We start from the raw sequence: 14,278 nt of genomic DNA, 5'->3' as shown, positions 1-14,278 counted from the left end.
GGAGGATGAGATGGCTGGATGGCATCACTGACTCGATGGACGTGAGTCTGAGTGAACTCTGGGAGTTGGTGACGGACAGGGAGGCCTGGTGTGCTGAGATTCATGGGGTCGCAAAGAGTCGGACACGACTGAGCGACTGAAGTGAACTGAACTGAACCTCACTGTGTGGCCTGAGCGTAGTAGAACCTTTTTGTTTTTTCAAAGGTTCCCTGATAGTAATTGCTGAGCTGAGTCTTGCAATTGTGATAAGAACCACTAGGGCCAGTCAGGCCGTGGCATTGGCTCTGTCCTGGCTCAGCACTGGGGGTAAGGGCCCAGGAGAATGCCTCATGGATTTCCTAGCCCATTGCTGTTGTTAGGCTGAGACCTTCAGGAACTGATATTTAAAACACCTGTAGGTAGCCTCTGGCTGTGTTGTCATTCATGGCCTCCTTTAATCTTGACAGCTTTACAGAAGAAAACTGAGAAGCAGAGTAATTAAGTAGCTTGCCCACATCCATCCGTGTTTTTCTGGTTAAACTTTTAATCTTATGTTGGAGCATAGCTGACTAACAGTGTTGTGATAGTTTCAGGTGCACAGCAGAGTGACTCAGCCATACGTGTATGTGTATCCATTCTCCCCCAAACTCCCCTCCCATCCTGGCTGCACATGAGATCAAGCAGAGGTCCCTGTGCTACACAGTAGGTCCTTGTTGCCTATCCATTTTTAATATAGCAGTCACACGTGTTTTAATTGGTGAGAATAGGCTTGGAGTCTTGGGATATCATATCCCAAGCCCATGAGTGGGATATTATTCCAGGGAAGAAGGTGGAGAGAAAAGGTAAAGAGCTAGAAAAAACACCTTATAAACTTCATATTATGGAAAATTTTAAATCTATGCAGAATTGGAGAAAATAACTGGGAATTTAGAAATATTCTCTGTCTAGTTATAGAGATAATATGTGTTCATTGTTACAAAAATAAAATGTCTAGCTCGATAGAAAAACATAAAAGAAAATAAAAACCACTTGTAATATCAGTATGTGTATTTATGCTCAGTTACTCAGTCATGTCCAGCTCTGTGACCCCATGGATTGTAAATTCAGTACCAAGACATACTTGCCATTCACATATTTTAATTTATATTTCAGACTAGTTTTCTGTATTTGGGTTTTTAAAATTAAATTGGAATTATTATTATTCCATACTATTTTATAATTTGCATTTTTTAATACCATGAGTATTAAATATTCCAAGACATGGTTTTAATAACTTTATTCTATACATATATCACCATTTGCTTAATTTAACCTTATTTTTAAGCATTAAGTTTGTTTTCAGTTTTTCTTTCCCTTTTTTGAAAAGCTAAATTTTATTTTGTTGTGATAAAACAGTACCCATAGTTAAGAATAAATTCCGTTTTAACCACTGCTCCAAATTTCTATTTTTTTCCCCAGAGATAACCACTTATACTAGTGGTGTATGTCTTTCGAAATCATTTGTTATGCATTTATGCATAAGTGTATATGTATGTGTATACTAGAAAACTCAATACTATTTGTATGTGTGTATATTTTAAATTTAATGGTGTCATATTTTGTTTTTCTACTGAACAGTGTTTCTGGAGATGTTTCCATATTCGTAGATATTTATACACAGTGTTGTTGTTTTACCTATTTTTTGGCTGCTTATTCCAATGCAGGATCTTAGTCCCCCAACCAGGGATCAAACCCATATCCCCTGCAGTGAAAACAGAGTTTTAACCGCTGGGCCACCAGGGAACTCCCCACATGTGGTGTTTTTTAGCTGCCACATAACATGTAGTGAAATGGACATATTATAGTTTATTTAGCCATTTCCCTATTGATGAGTATTTAGGCTGTTTGTGACTTAAAAGTGTGTAAATCTTGGAATTTATTGCCAGATATTTCTACAAACTGGCTTACGTGGGGTTGAGTTTACTCAGTGTTGGAAAATCAGGAGTTTACTCAGTGTTGGAAAATTCACCAGAGTGTTTATCAGATTGAGACAGAGTGAAACAAGGAAGAAAAATTTCAAACAGGGAGAACAGGAGGACGCCAAGGTCCTCGGGGTTTAGTAGGGGTTCTGATCTGGCTCAGCCAGGAGCTGTGGGCTGAAGCAGCTGTGGTCAGAATCGAGATTGCAGCAAGAGGGGCCTTCTCAACAGAATCCTAACTGTGCTGAAGCTGGGACATGGCAGAGGAGCAGACGGAATATTTGTTGAGGGCCATCATGTGCCAGAAGCTTGATGTGTGATCTGTACTATCATCTGGTCACAGGTGAAGCAGGGTTATAATACTTTCAAATGACGAAACTGAAGCTCAGAGTTTAAGGAACTCGACTCAGTTCACACCACATTTGAACTTTGTCTGACTTCAACTTCTGTTTTATTTATACCACATGCCTTTCTATGAAATCCCTATATCCTTTTGTGTCTCTGTCCTGTATCTACTGCAGTGTCTTGTACTTAGTAAGTAGTTAAGACGTATTTGGTGAAGATGGTGAGGAAAAGGCAAGTTTACTATTAGGAGGCAGGGATTCTGTAACTCATAGCATTGATATGACTTTCTCTTGTTATAGGATTACCTCCTAGCTGGGGCAGATATCATTGAAACAAATACTTTCAGCAGCACTGCTATTGCCCAAGCTGACTATGGCCTGGAACACTTGGTAAGGATTTCATTTTCCCTTGTATCTAAGATAGTTCTGAGCATTTACTGTTGGTAGTTGCTAGTGAGAAAGCCAGCCAAACCTGCAGGGTCAAGCCAGTGTCTAGTTATCTATTGTTTGTGGTCAGACAGAGCAAATGGTTGGAATCTCTTCTGCTTGTAAACATAACTGCCCAGTCATTTTCCAGCTGGCTTCTTTTGTGGACAAGTGACAATCAAATAAAAGTGATGCTTATTATGCAGTAATTGAATAAAAGCATAATGATTGGCCATGTGTGCAGTTTTGTGAAGCCTTTTTAAACTGAGTGACAGATCTGGTTTCCTTTTTTTAAAAAATTGTGGCAAAATACATGTAACATAAAATTTACCGTTTTAACCATGTTTAAGCGTGCAGTTCAGTGGCATTACGTGCATTCACATTGTTGTGCCACCATTACCACCATCTATCCACGCAACACTTTATCTTGTAAAACATTTAACTCTGTACCCATTAAACAATAATTCCCAATTTTCCCTTCCCCTAGCCCCTAGAAACCACCATTCTGCTTTCTGTCTTTGTGAATTTAGCTCCCCTAGCTGCCTCATCTAAGTGGATTATCAGTATTTGTCCTTTTGTGACTGGCTTATTTCACTTAATGTCCCTTAAGGTTCACTCATGCTGTAGCATGCATTGGAATATCTTTCCTTTTTCAAAGTTGAATAGTATCCCATTGTATGGATATACCATATTTTGTTTATTCTTTCATCCACTATTGGATACTTAGGTTGGTTCTACCTCTTGGCTGTTGTGGACAATGTTACTCTGAGCTCGGTATACAGATAACCTGTTTTGCATGTGTGCTCACATTTCTTTCGAATGTATACCCAGACAGCATTGCTGAGCTGTGCAGTAATTCTGTTTAATTTTTTGCAAAACTGCCACCCTGTTTTCTGCAGTACCTGCATCATTTTATATATCCGCCAACAGCGTACAAGGGTTCCAGTTTCCCCCCCTCTTTGCCAGCATTTGTCCTGTTTCTGTTTTTTTTTTTTTTTTAATGATTTTATTTATTTATTTTTGGCTGTGCTGAGTCTTCGTTGCAGTGCAGGCTTTTCTCTAGTTGTAGTGAGGGGGAGGTCTGCTCTCTAGCTGTGGTGCTCAGGCTTCTCATTGCAGTGACTTCTGCTGCAGACCACAAGAGAAGTGCAGGCTTCAGGAGTCGCAGCTCCTGGGCTCTAGAGCACAGAATTAATAGTTGTGGTACATGGCCTTAGTTGCTCTGAGGCATGTGGGATCTTTCTGCTTAGAGGATCAAGCCTGTGTCTCCTGCATTGGCAGGCGGATTCTTCACCACTGAGCACCAGGGAAGCCCTGGTTTTATTTCTGTTTTGTCCTCATAGTAGGCTTCCCTGTGCTTCCATCATGGCTCAGAGGTTAAAGCGTCTGCCTGCAACGCGGGAGACCTGGGTTCGATCCCTGGGTTGGGAAGATCTCCTAGAGAAGGAAATGGCACCCCACTCCAGTATTCTTGCCTGGAGAATCCCATGGACAAGGAGCCTGGTGGGCTACAGTCGACGGGTCGCAAAGAGTCGGACACGACTGAGCAACTTCACTTCACTTCATAGTAGGCAACTTAGTGGGTGTGGGGTAAAGGATTTGGTTTCTTTTTAATCAACACAGTGCTTCCATATTCAGTTTTTGTAAACCTGATGGAAATAGGTGGTAGAGGCTGAGATTCCTATTTCTGGGTAGAATTTTTCCCAGACCTGCCTCTGTGTTCAGGCACGTAGTTCTGAGTGCCCTGACGCTGATTTCCCTCAGTGTTGGGACTTCGTGAAATCACTTGCCTTTGAGGGTTATCAAGGGAAAATGAAATTGCGTCATAATTACTTCTGTGTTATTTGGGGCAGGATTGGCAAACCTTTTCTGTAAAAGGCCAGTCAGTAAATATTTTAAGCTTTGTTGGCACATACGGTCTATGTTGCAGCTGCTCAACACCGGCATTATAGTGCGAGAGCAGTAATAGATAGCACACGAGTGAATGGGCTTGACTGTATTTCAGTAGAACTTGTGGACACTGCTTTGGACCTTTGTGTGTGCTTGCCTTTTAGTCATGACAGGGTTCATGGCCCTTCTCCAGATTCTCTAGAGGTTAATAATCTACAAAAAGTTCAGACCCACTGTCTCCAACCATTGTCTGGTGAAAGAAGCCAGGGCCTGAGGGCGTTGCTAAGGGAACTGCCTAGGCAGGTATTGACAGAGCTGGTCTAGAGCCCAGGTGTCCTTTCTCTGAAGCCTGTGACTTTCCCATTACTGGTTTTTTTTTGTTTTTTGTTTTTAATTCTCAGCATATTTTGTGACATCAGCTTATTCTGATGTGCCAGATGTCCAGAGATTGCCAGCTAGCTCATGGTTTTGGGGAGGAACGTAAAAACAGTTCCCAAAGACTTGCCTTTCCTGTTGCCTTCATTGCTGGGGCAGCTGGTAGGCCTTATTGGCTAAGATTTTATTCAGACTCAAATTAATTCACTCTGCATTTTCTTACTGAATAAAACTGAGTTTTAGAAGGTCATGAATTCCTTATTTATTTTATGGAAGAAAAGAAGGACAAACTAACACTTGCCATTGATGTATTAGGCCTACCGGATGAACATGTGCTCTGCGGGAGTGGCCAGAAGAGCAGCCGAGGAGGTAACTCTCCAGACAGGTAAGGAACCTTGTTCTCCTTTTTCTTTCTTAAAAAAAAAAAAAAAACAAAGCTGCTCCCTTTGACATACTTAGCTGTAATAATCTGTGCTTATTGCCCTTTTTCCTTCCGTGACAGCTGGCCTACAGCAACACTGCAGATGCCATCATGTACTTGTTTGTAGGTTACTTCTCTGCAGTTTCATAATCAAGCATTCAACGTCTCTCTGAATTGACCCTGTCTCCATGAGTCTGTCTCCTGCTCTGTGTTTACTTGATGTTATATCTTAATTTTATAGCTGGGACCATGGCTTCCCCATATGTTTACAGCTAAGATGATTTCTCCACCTTCAAAATAACATCTTCAGGTTATTGAGGCGCAACTGACTGCTGTGGTCATAGTGGTGATCATTAAGATATGTGATCTTATCCCTTTTAAGCGACCCTCATCCTTGAGGTTTTCCTTACCTAGGTAAAGAGAGTGTTTTCGAGTGTTTTCCACTTCATACCACTAATGTCTTTGAAGGCGCTGTTGTGCAGCACAGAAGAGAGGGTGACAGTAGAGTCAGTCTTGCTGGGATATGAAAAATGGCTCCCCAGAATAACTCACCTGCTGGCTGGCTGCCGTGGAACACTTGGGCACCAGCTGGAGGGGAGGCTTTGAGGGCGGGAAAGGGATAGAAGAAATATATGGAACCCCTTAAGATTTGGAAATGTGAAATTATTGCCAACAGGAAAGATGTAAAGCAAAATTGTTAGGAAGTTAGACACAGCATACTAATGAAGACTGAAGCAATTTATAGGAACTCTGTTTCTGAGAGATAATGTTAAATATGGAAGGGCATTGACTATTGCTGCAGTAGAATCACAGGGCAGAGGATATTCAGTCAGCCAAAGCAGGGAAAGATAAGAATATTTTTCCTATCCCAACATTATTGTCCAGCTTGGCCGGACTGGGGGGCAGTTGGATAAAGAATATTGTAACCTGCTAAAGGCTGGGTTATTGATCGGTTGGTAAATGGTAAAACATAACCTTTTGGTTAAAATCACCACAAGTGATAAGCAGTGTGCCCCCTGCTTCTGTTATGATATGTAAATGAACACAACATGTCAGGCTCTTAGGAGCACCAGGACTCTAGCCTAGAGGAAAGATTATTCAGGAATTCTTAAAGAGTTATTAAAGTAAGATTTGAGCTCCTTCGTACTTTAACTTCAGGCTTTGTAATTGTTCATTGTGATTTAATATTTTCCCCCTGCAAAGGCCTTGCAGTACAGCATTGGGGAGCGTTTCAAGATCAATGCTGCTATGAGGAAGCTTTGCAGAACCTATGTTCATGACCTTCAAGGTTTCCTAAGGGTAGGAAGAGAGAGAGTTTGTCCAAGCGTAGCTGTGGTGGTGCTTCCATGGTGACTCAGACAGTAAAGAATCTGCCTCCAATGCAGGAGACCTGGGGTCAATCCCTGGGCTGGGAAGATTCCCTGGAGAAGGGAATGGCAACCCACTCCAGTATTCTTGCCTGGAGAATTCCACGGAGAGAAAAACCTGGCAGGCTACAGTCCATGGGATTGCAGAGTTGGACGTGACTGAATGACTTTCACTTTCACATAGCTGTGGTTGATAGAAAAGGATTAATAACTGAAACCCTTTGAAGCCAGATATGAGAATTCAGTTTTTTTGCATTGGCTTGGAGGTCACATGTGCACATACTTCCTGTTTCATAATTTTCCCAGTGGGGTCCAGGACGGCCCTCATAATCAAATATCTATTTGCAGTAAAATCTATGAATTGTCTACTAAGTGGAGTAAAAACTATAAATAGCCTCTTGTAGTTCAGGTGAGGTCAAGTTTTGTTGTTGAATTAAGGGGAAAAGTGAGGCTTTTGTGCTTTCTGAATTTCAGAGTGATGGACAAACGATTGTATTCCTGTGTTCTAGGGAAAATCTGATGGCCTGTTGACTCACAGCAAAAAGGGCAAGCTATTTAGGGATTTCACACTTGTTTTTCTTTTCCCAAAGGAATTAAGAGATATGTGGCAGGAGCTCTGGGTCCAACTAACAAGACACTTTCTGTGTCCCCATCTGTGGAGAGACCAGATTACAGGAACATCAGTGAGTATCATATACCATCATTGACCTTGGGCAAGTACCTTGGTGTCTCAGTAAGCTGTACATCTGTAGTATGGGGCCAGTGCCAGCTTCTGTGAAGGGATTGTTGTGACTTAAGGGCTTAGCAGTCCCTGGGATGTGGTGGACATTTAAATAAAAGTGAGCTGTTACCAGTCGTTGGATTAGTATTATTTATCTTGAGTCTGTTTTCAAAGATCCACGTTGTTGTATTTGGGCTTCTTTATCAGCTGTGGGAATAAAACCAATCAAAATGAAACTTTAAACTGAACAGTTGAGCAAAAATAGATACTAGGCTTTGTTCAGTTTATAGAATAGCCTGCTAGACCTCACTTTATTTGTCAGGGAGCAGTTATAAACAGACTAACATTATACACCAGCATCTGTAAGCATACTTGCATTGAAATTTTATGAGAAGGCTAGAAATCTAGGTCAGTTTAAGCATTAGACTGCAAAAAAATGAAAAGAATTAAACGGTCGGAGCCGAATAATAATACCTTGTGTGGTAATGAATTCAGTGTCGAAGACAAGTTCAGGCAAGCGTGATGTGTAGATTTCAGTTCCAGATACCACACTTTTCCACTAGGAGTTGCTCATTCTGGGCTGACGTGTGGCGGGAGCTTCTTTCGGTCTTAGTGTGGCAGTGGAGAGCTTTCCTTTCTCATGCACTATGTAAGATGAAGTAGGCTACTCTATTGAATATATGTGCATCTTTCCTTTCCTGGGTGAGAGATAAAATGGGGAGTGGGATAACCTCTGAGATGGAAATAGATAAGACATTTTTAACAAAAAGTTTACCTAGGAGTGATTGTACCCTTTTGTGTTTGAGACTGAAATTGCACACCAGGCAGGTTTCTTCTCTGACAGAGTTGGTGTCAGAGGACAGACACAAAATCGATAGAACCACAGACTTTTACCCCAGAGGGTGTGAGAGAATGTGACTCGACCAGTCATGAACCCACGTCAGTGTGACACGTTTCTCTAATTATTCCTCACACTCTTCCCTGAATTGATTGATTAAAACCATCCCTGGAAAGATCTGTTTTAAAGATCTTAAAGTAAGAGCTGAGGCTCAAGAAATCATGTCCCTCCCCACCCAGTCAGTGGCTTGTTCTCTGTTCACACATGGGAAGTGAGCCTGTGTGCAGAGTGTTTAGGAGTGTCTGTGTTTAGTTTGCTGGTTTAACTTCCATCACTGCCATGTTTCTTACAAAATGTGGTGTTGCCCTTAAATTATGCGTATAAACCAGCAGTAGGTAGTTCACCTGGAACCAGGCCTAAATTTGGTGTGTCCTGGGCTTTCAAAGGATACTAATGACTGATGTCCTGGGTGTGGTTTGTTTTCTGCAGCATTTGATGAACTTGTTGAAGCATACAAAGAGCAGGCCAAAGGGCTTCTGGATGGTGGAGTGGATATCTTACTCATTGAAACTATTTTTGATACCGCCAATGCCAAGGTGAGTTAAAGGAGGAAAAGGGGGCTGAGCTGGGGTGCCGGCTGGGGTGCTTCCCCTCATGAAGTGAGGAAATACAACATATTATTATTTTATATAAAAAGAACTTTTAAATTATGAAGCTGAATATTTTCGTGTATAGCTACTGTATGTGCCTGGATGCATAGGTCAGACATATATGCATGATTCTAAAATTCAGAGTAAATGTATGGAGTAAAAAGGAAATATCCTCCCTGCCCCCGTTCGGTGGGGATCTAGCGGTCTTCCCGAGGGACAACTGCTGTTACTGGTGTGGAGGCCCTAGGGAGATTCCATTCAGAGAAAAGTATGCGTGTGAGTGTGCATATGTGCTTGTATTCCATACATATGTACAAAGGTATGTAGTGTGTGGAATAAAAAGTAAAAAATAAAATAAAAATAAATAAAATAAAATAAAAAGTAAAAAGTAAAATAAAAAACTCCTCATACATACCTTTTTGACAGTGTCTCTGAGTATAAGTTTCTACATGTGAAATTGCTGTGTTAAAGAGTCTGGGCACTGTTACTTTTGACCTTCACCCTCCAGGATTGGACTCATTTATCCTCCAGTCAGCGAGCGGTCCACAGGAATGCTGGCTGCTTTCACCACACCCTCTCTATTGAACTTTTTGATCTTTTCCACTCTAGTAGGTGAAAAATACTACCTTATTCTAGTTTTTATGTATGCAGTATCTCTGTCTGTGGGTTCTGATGTGGAAGAGCTTTGGGCATTAGAAGAACTTAGTTTCTGGTCTTAGAACTTAAGAAAACATGGACAGTACAGATTAACACAGCGTTCGTGTCTTTACAGCCCATTCTAGCTCATATTCTTTTTTACAGTGACATACACTGTTGGTTCATGTACCTACCTTGTTTATGTGAGGCTGTAAAAGTAGAGGCTTCATATTTACCTCTTTTTAGTTTTGATTGAGAGAAGGAAGAAAAAGAGTAGCTCTTCAGCTCTTCCTCGGGGGAAATATTAGTTCGTGGGTGGACTTCCAGGCAGCGTTTGTTTTGTTGTAATATGTACAGTGGAAGCACAAGCTGGAATCAAGATTGCCGGGAGAAATATCAATAACCTCGGACATGCAGATGACACCACCCTTATGGCAGAAAGTGAAGAGGAACTAAAGAGCCTCTTGATGAAAGTGAAAGAGGATCATGGAAAAGTTGGCTTAAAGCTCAACATTCAGAAAACAAAGATCATGGTATCTGGTCCCATCACTTCATGGCAAATAGATGGGGAAGCAGTGGCTGACTTTATTTTTTTGGGCTCCAAAATCACTGCAGATGGTGACTGCAGCCATGAAATTAAGACGCTTACTCCTTGGAAGGAAAGTTATGACCAACCTAGACAGCATATTAAAAAGCAGAGACATTACTTTGTCAACAAAGGTCTGTCTAGTCAAGGCTGTGGTTTTTCCAGTAGTCATGTATGGATGTGAGAGTTGGACTATAAAGCTGAGTGCCAAAGAATTGATGCTTTTGAACTCTGGTGTTGGAGAAGACTCTTGAGAGTCCCTTGGACTGCAAGGAGATCCAACCAGTCCACCCTAAAGGAGATCAGTCCTGGGTGTTCATTGGAAGGACTGATGTTGAAGCTGAAACTCCAATATTTTGGCCACCTGATGCAAAGAGCTGACTCATTTGAAAAGACCCTGATGCTGGGAAAGATTGAGGGCAGGAGGAGACAGAGGATGAGATGGTTGGATGACATCACCGACTCAATGATCATGGGTTTGGATAAACTCCAGGAGTTGGTGATGGACAGGAAGGCCTGGCGTGCTGCGGTTCATGGGGTCACAAAGAGTCAGACATGACTGAGCGGCTGAACTGAATATGTACAGTGTTACCTTGAGAAAGGGGTGTGGGTTTTGTATGTCACATGGAGGACTTGTTTCTCCTCCCCAGAGAACGTGATATGTGTCTCATCTGAAGAGGCCTTGGTAAAAGAAACATTCTGATCAGCCTGTTAGACTGTGACCTTTGACATAGTCTCTCAGTAACAAAGATGTCCTTTTTCTCCCTGGCAGGCAGCCTTGTTTGCAGTCCAAAAACTTTTTGAAAAAGAGTATGTTCCCCGGCCTGTCTTTGTAAGTTCTAAAGTATTTGGTATTTGCATGATGAAGTTTTTGTGTTTTTTTTTTTATATGATTATTTTGAGGGTGGGGTTTTAGTTTTCCTGATAGAACTTTTGAGAGTATTGATCATCTTTTAGGAACCAACTATTTTAACTTCCTCTGTTTACCTCCCTCCTACCACCACTTCAGACCAATAGCAGTCTTATCTGCAGAAATGTGAAGACAACGAATCTAGAGGTGGTTGGTGAAAGGCAGGTCCCCCAGAGTCAAAGGCTGACTGTCTCTAGGGCCCGCGGAGGGACAGACTTGAAGCTGACCATGGAGCATCCGCCGCCAGAGACAGCAGACTGCCAGTTCACTGAGGCACTAGGCAGGCCCACACTGCTTGCTGAGAATAGATCAGAACGCACAAGCGTTGTTAGACGAATCAGATGTTGAACAGCGAGAGTCCAGGATAACCTTAAATATCTGTGGAAAGTCCTCTCCCGTGGGACTGGTGGTGTGAAACCTAAAGCTTTTCTGGGCACTGCTTTTGCCTCCCTGGCTTTCCCTTTTCTCGGCAGCTTTGGCTTTCCAGCCTCTCCCCTGGACACTCATCTGTTTCCAACCATGGTTAAACAGTGTTGCCTTAAAGTTGGAGTGCTACAGTTCTCTTTCAAGTTTTTTTGTTTTTTAAAAGCTTCTGAATTTTATTTTGTTTTTGGGACTGTATTCTTAACTCTGTGTGGTTGACTGAGTTTACTTTTTCAATTCAGATTTCAGGGACAATTGTTGATAAAAGTGGGCGAACTCTCTCTGGCCAGACTGGGGAGGCATTTGTCATCAGCGTGTCCCATGCAGACCCACTCTGGTGAGTGATCATTCTTTCCCGCCTCCATACCTTTTGGGGTTCATCTCTTCTGATGACGACAGCCTGGGACCTGGGCATGAATTGCTTCTTCCTATTCCCACGGTATCACTTGTGTGAAATATTGACTTTCCTTGAGGTACATTCTGACTGCCCTGCGGACGTCAGAAGACCACAGCCTAAATGAATCAATTTGAGTTACTGGGAGATTTCTTATGCTCCTTCGACAAGCCAGAGAGTTGCCTTTTTGTTTGTGAATGTTCCCCTTATAGTTTAAGACTGCCTTGGCCCAGTAAAAACACTTTAAATCTATTATCAGCACTTAAAAACAGCAAGGTGTTTTCACTCCCTGCTTGTGTAGCAACCAGAAACAGCCTAGCTTGGAATAAGGTGAAGCAGCCTAATTTGGAATACAGTAGGAATTCTAAAACTTAGGTTTTTATCTTTAGAATTAACATGGCCAAAAAAAAAAAAAAAAAAAAAAAGAATTAACATGGCCAGGACTTTCCTGGTGGTCCAATGGCTAAGACTCTGCACTTCCAATGCAACGGGCCTGGGTTCAAACCCTGGTCAGGGAACTAGATCCCACCACATGCTGCAACTCAACGTTCTCGTGCTATCCCAAAGATTGAAGATCCCGAGTGTGGCAACTAAGACCCATCGCAGCCAAATAAATACATAAATATTTAAAAAAATTAACATGGCTTTTACATTGTATTTTAAGATCTCTCTGTATTTTTCTGATCAAAATGGTGATGAGATGGAAGCTCCTAGAGTATACAGTTTCCTCCTGTGCCTTGTCCGTGCGTGTACTACTTCTGCCTGGAGGCTGTGCCTGCCCTGCATTCTCACCCCGACACGTGAGCCTTTCAGTCCATCCCTAGGGTCCTCTCCAGGGGCCCTGCCCTCTCTTACCAGCCCAGGGCAATGTTCTTCTCAGAGTGCTCTGTGAACTTTTATTATAGTGTTGGCCATGAAATAAGAGTCGTAGACATTTATTGGGAGTTTGCTGTGTGCCAGGCTCAGTTCTAAGTGCTTTATGCTCTTTTAATTTTGGCAACACCACCTTGAGGTAGCTGTTTGCTCTTCAGATCTTTTGTTTATTTTTTGAGTTGGGTAGTTTTCTTATTGTTGAGTTTTAAGAATTAAAAAAAAAACTTTGAATACCATATATGTGTTTTACAAATATTTGCTCCCAGCCTATGGCTTATCTACTCATGCTCTTAAAGTCTGCTCTTTCATTGGACAGAAGTTTTTAATTTTAGTGAAGTCCAGCTTATCAATTTAGTTTTCTTTCATGGAACCTGCTTTTGGTGCTGTATCTAAAACTCATTGCCAAACCCATGGTCATGTAGATTTATCTCTTGTGTAGTCTTTATATACATATTTATATCTTTAATAGTTTTGCAATTTACAGTTAACCATGTTGCATTAATTTTATGAAAGATGTAAGATCTGTGTCTGGATTAAGTCTTTCAAATGCGAATGTCCAGTTGTTCCAGCACTATTTCTTGAAAAGATAATCCTTTCTCCATTGGATTGCTTTTGCTTCTTTGTCAAAGGTCAGTTGATTCTGTTCTAGATTCTATTCTTCTGTGTTGCTCTGTGCTCTCATCAATACCAGAGATTCCTTTGGCTTTTTAATGCAGCTTGAAGTCAGGTAGTATCAGTCCTTCTTTGATCTTTGTTCTTCTCCCCCAAGAGTTGTATTAGCAATTCTGGGTCGTTTACTTCTTCATGTAAACTTTAGGATCGGTTCATTGATGATTCACAAATAACTTGCTGGATTTTAATTAATGTGTGTGAATGTATATAAAATTGGGAAAAATTGAGGTCTTAAGTATAATAAATCTTCCTGTTCATGAACTTAGGCTATATCTCCATTTATTTAGATCTTCCCTGATTTCTTTCATCAGAGTTTTGAAGTTATACACAAGTATTTCATTTGTTTTGGTGCCATCGTAAACAGTGTATGTTTTGTATTTCAAATTTCAATTGCTCATTGCGACTGTCTAGGTAAACAGTTAACTTTTGTATATGAACCTTGTACTTTACAGTTTGGGTTCAAAGAGCATTTTAGATGATTCTTTGGAATAGTAATAGATAGTCTTACCTGTGAACAAAGACAAATTTGTTTCTTCCTTTCCAGTCTGCATACCTTTTATTTTCCATTTTCTCTTAATGCCCTCTTAGGACTGCCAGCATGACATTTAGCAGGAGGTGAAAGAAGTCATCCTTACCTTGTTCCAGATCTTGTGGGAAAAACATTTAATTCTATATCACTAAATAGATGTGCTTTATCCAATGTGAGAAGTTTTCTTCTGTTCCTAGTAAACTAGGAGTTTTTATCACAAATGGGAGTTGTGAATTTGTTAAATAAACTTTTTATTGTGGAATAATTTCAGATTTGCAGAAAAGTG

At 41.2% G+C, this 14,278-nt stretch overlaps 1 protein-coding gene across 5 annotated transcripts in view; it reads left to right on the top strand.

Moving 5' to 3' along the window:
* Nucleotides 1-14,278, top strand: part of MTR (5-methyltetrahydrofolate-homocysteine methyltransferase) — a 125,872-nt gene that overhangs the window by 20,794 nt on the left and 90,800 nt on the right. For all 5 annotated transcript variants that reach the window (XM_018042441.1, XM_018042444.1, XM_018042442.1 and 2 more), the window contains 6 exons: nucleotides 2,582-2,671; nucleotides 5,288-5,357; nucleotides 7,351-7,443; nucleotides 8,809-8,915; nucleotides 10,964-11,023; nucleotides 11,767-11,861. In XM_018042441.1, the coding sequence (XP_017897930.1) occupies nucleotides 2,582-2,671; nucleotides 5,288-5,357; nucleotides 7,351-7,443; nucleotides 8,809-8,915; nucleotides 10,964-11,023; nucleotides 11,767-11,861 (515 nt within the window). The remainder of the gene's footprint in view (nucleotides 1-2,581; nucleotides 2,672-5,287; nucleotides 5,358-7,350; nucleotides 7,444-8,808; nucleotides 8,916-10,963; nucleotides 11,024-11,766; nucleotides 11,862-14,278) is intronic.

This window comes from Capra hircus, chromosome 28 (genome assembly GCF_001704415.2).
Source record: "Capra hircus breed San Clemente chromosome 28, ASM170441v1, whole genome shotgun sequence".
In the NCBI taxonomy this organism is placed as follows: domain Eukaryota; kingdom Metazoa; phylum Chordata; class Mammalia; order Artiodactyla; family Bovidae; genus Capra; species Capra hircus.
The sequence above is the reverse complement of the archived record's forward strand: the minus strand, read 5'-3'. Positions and strand labels throughout refer to the sequence as shown.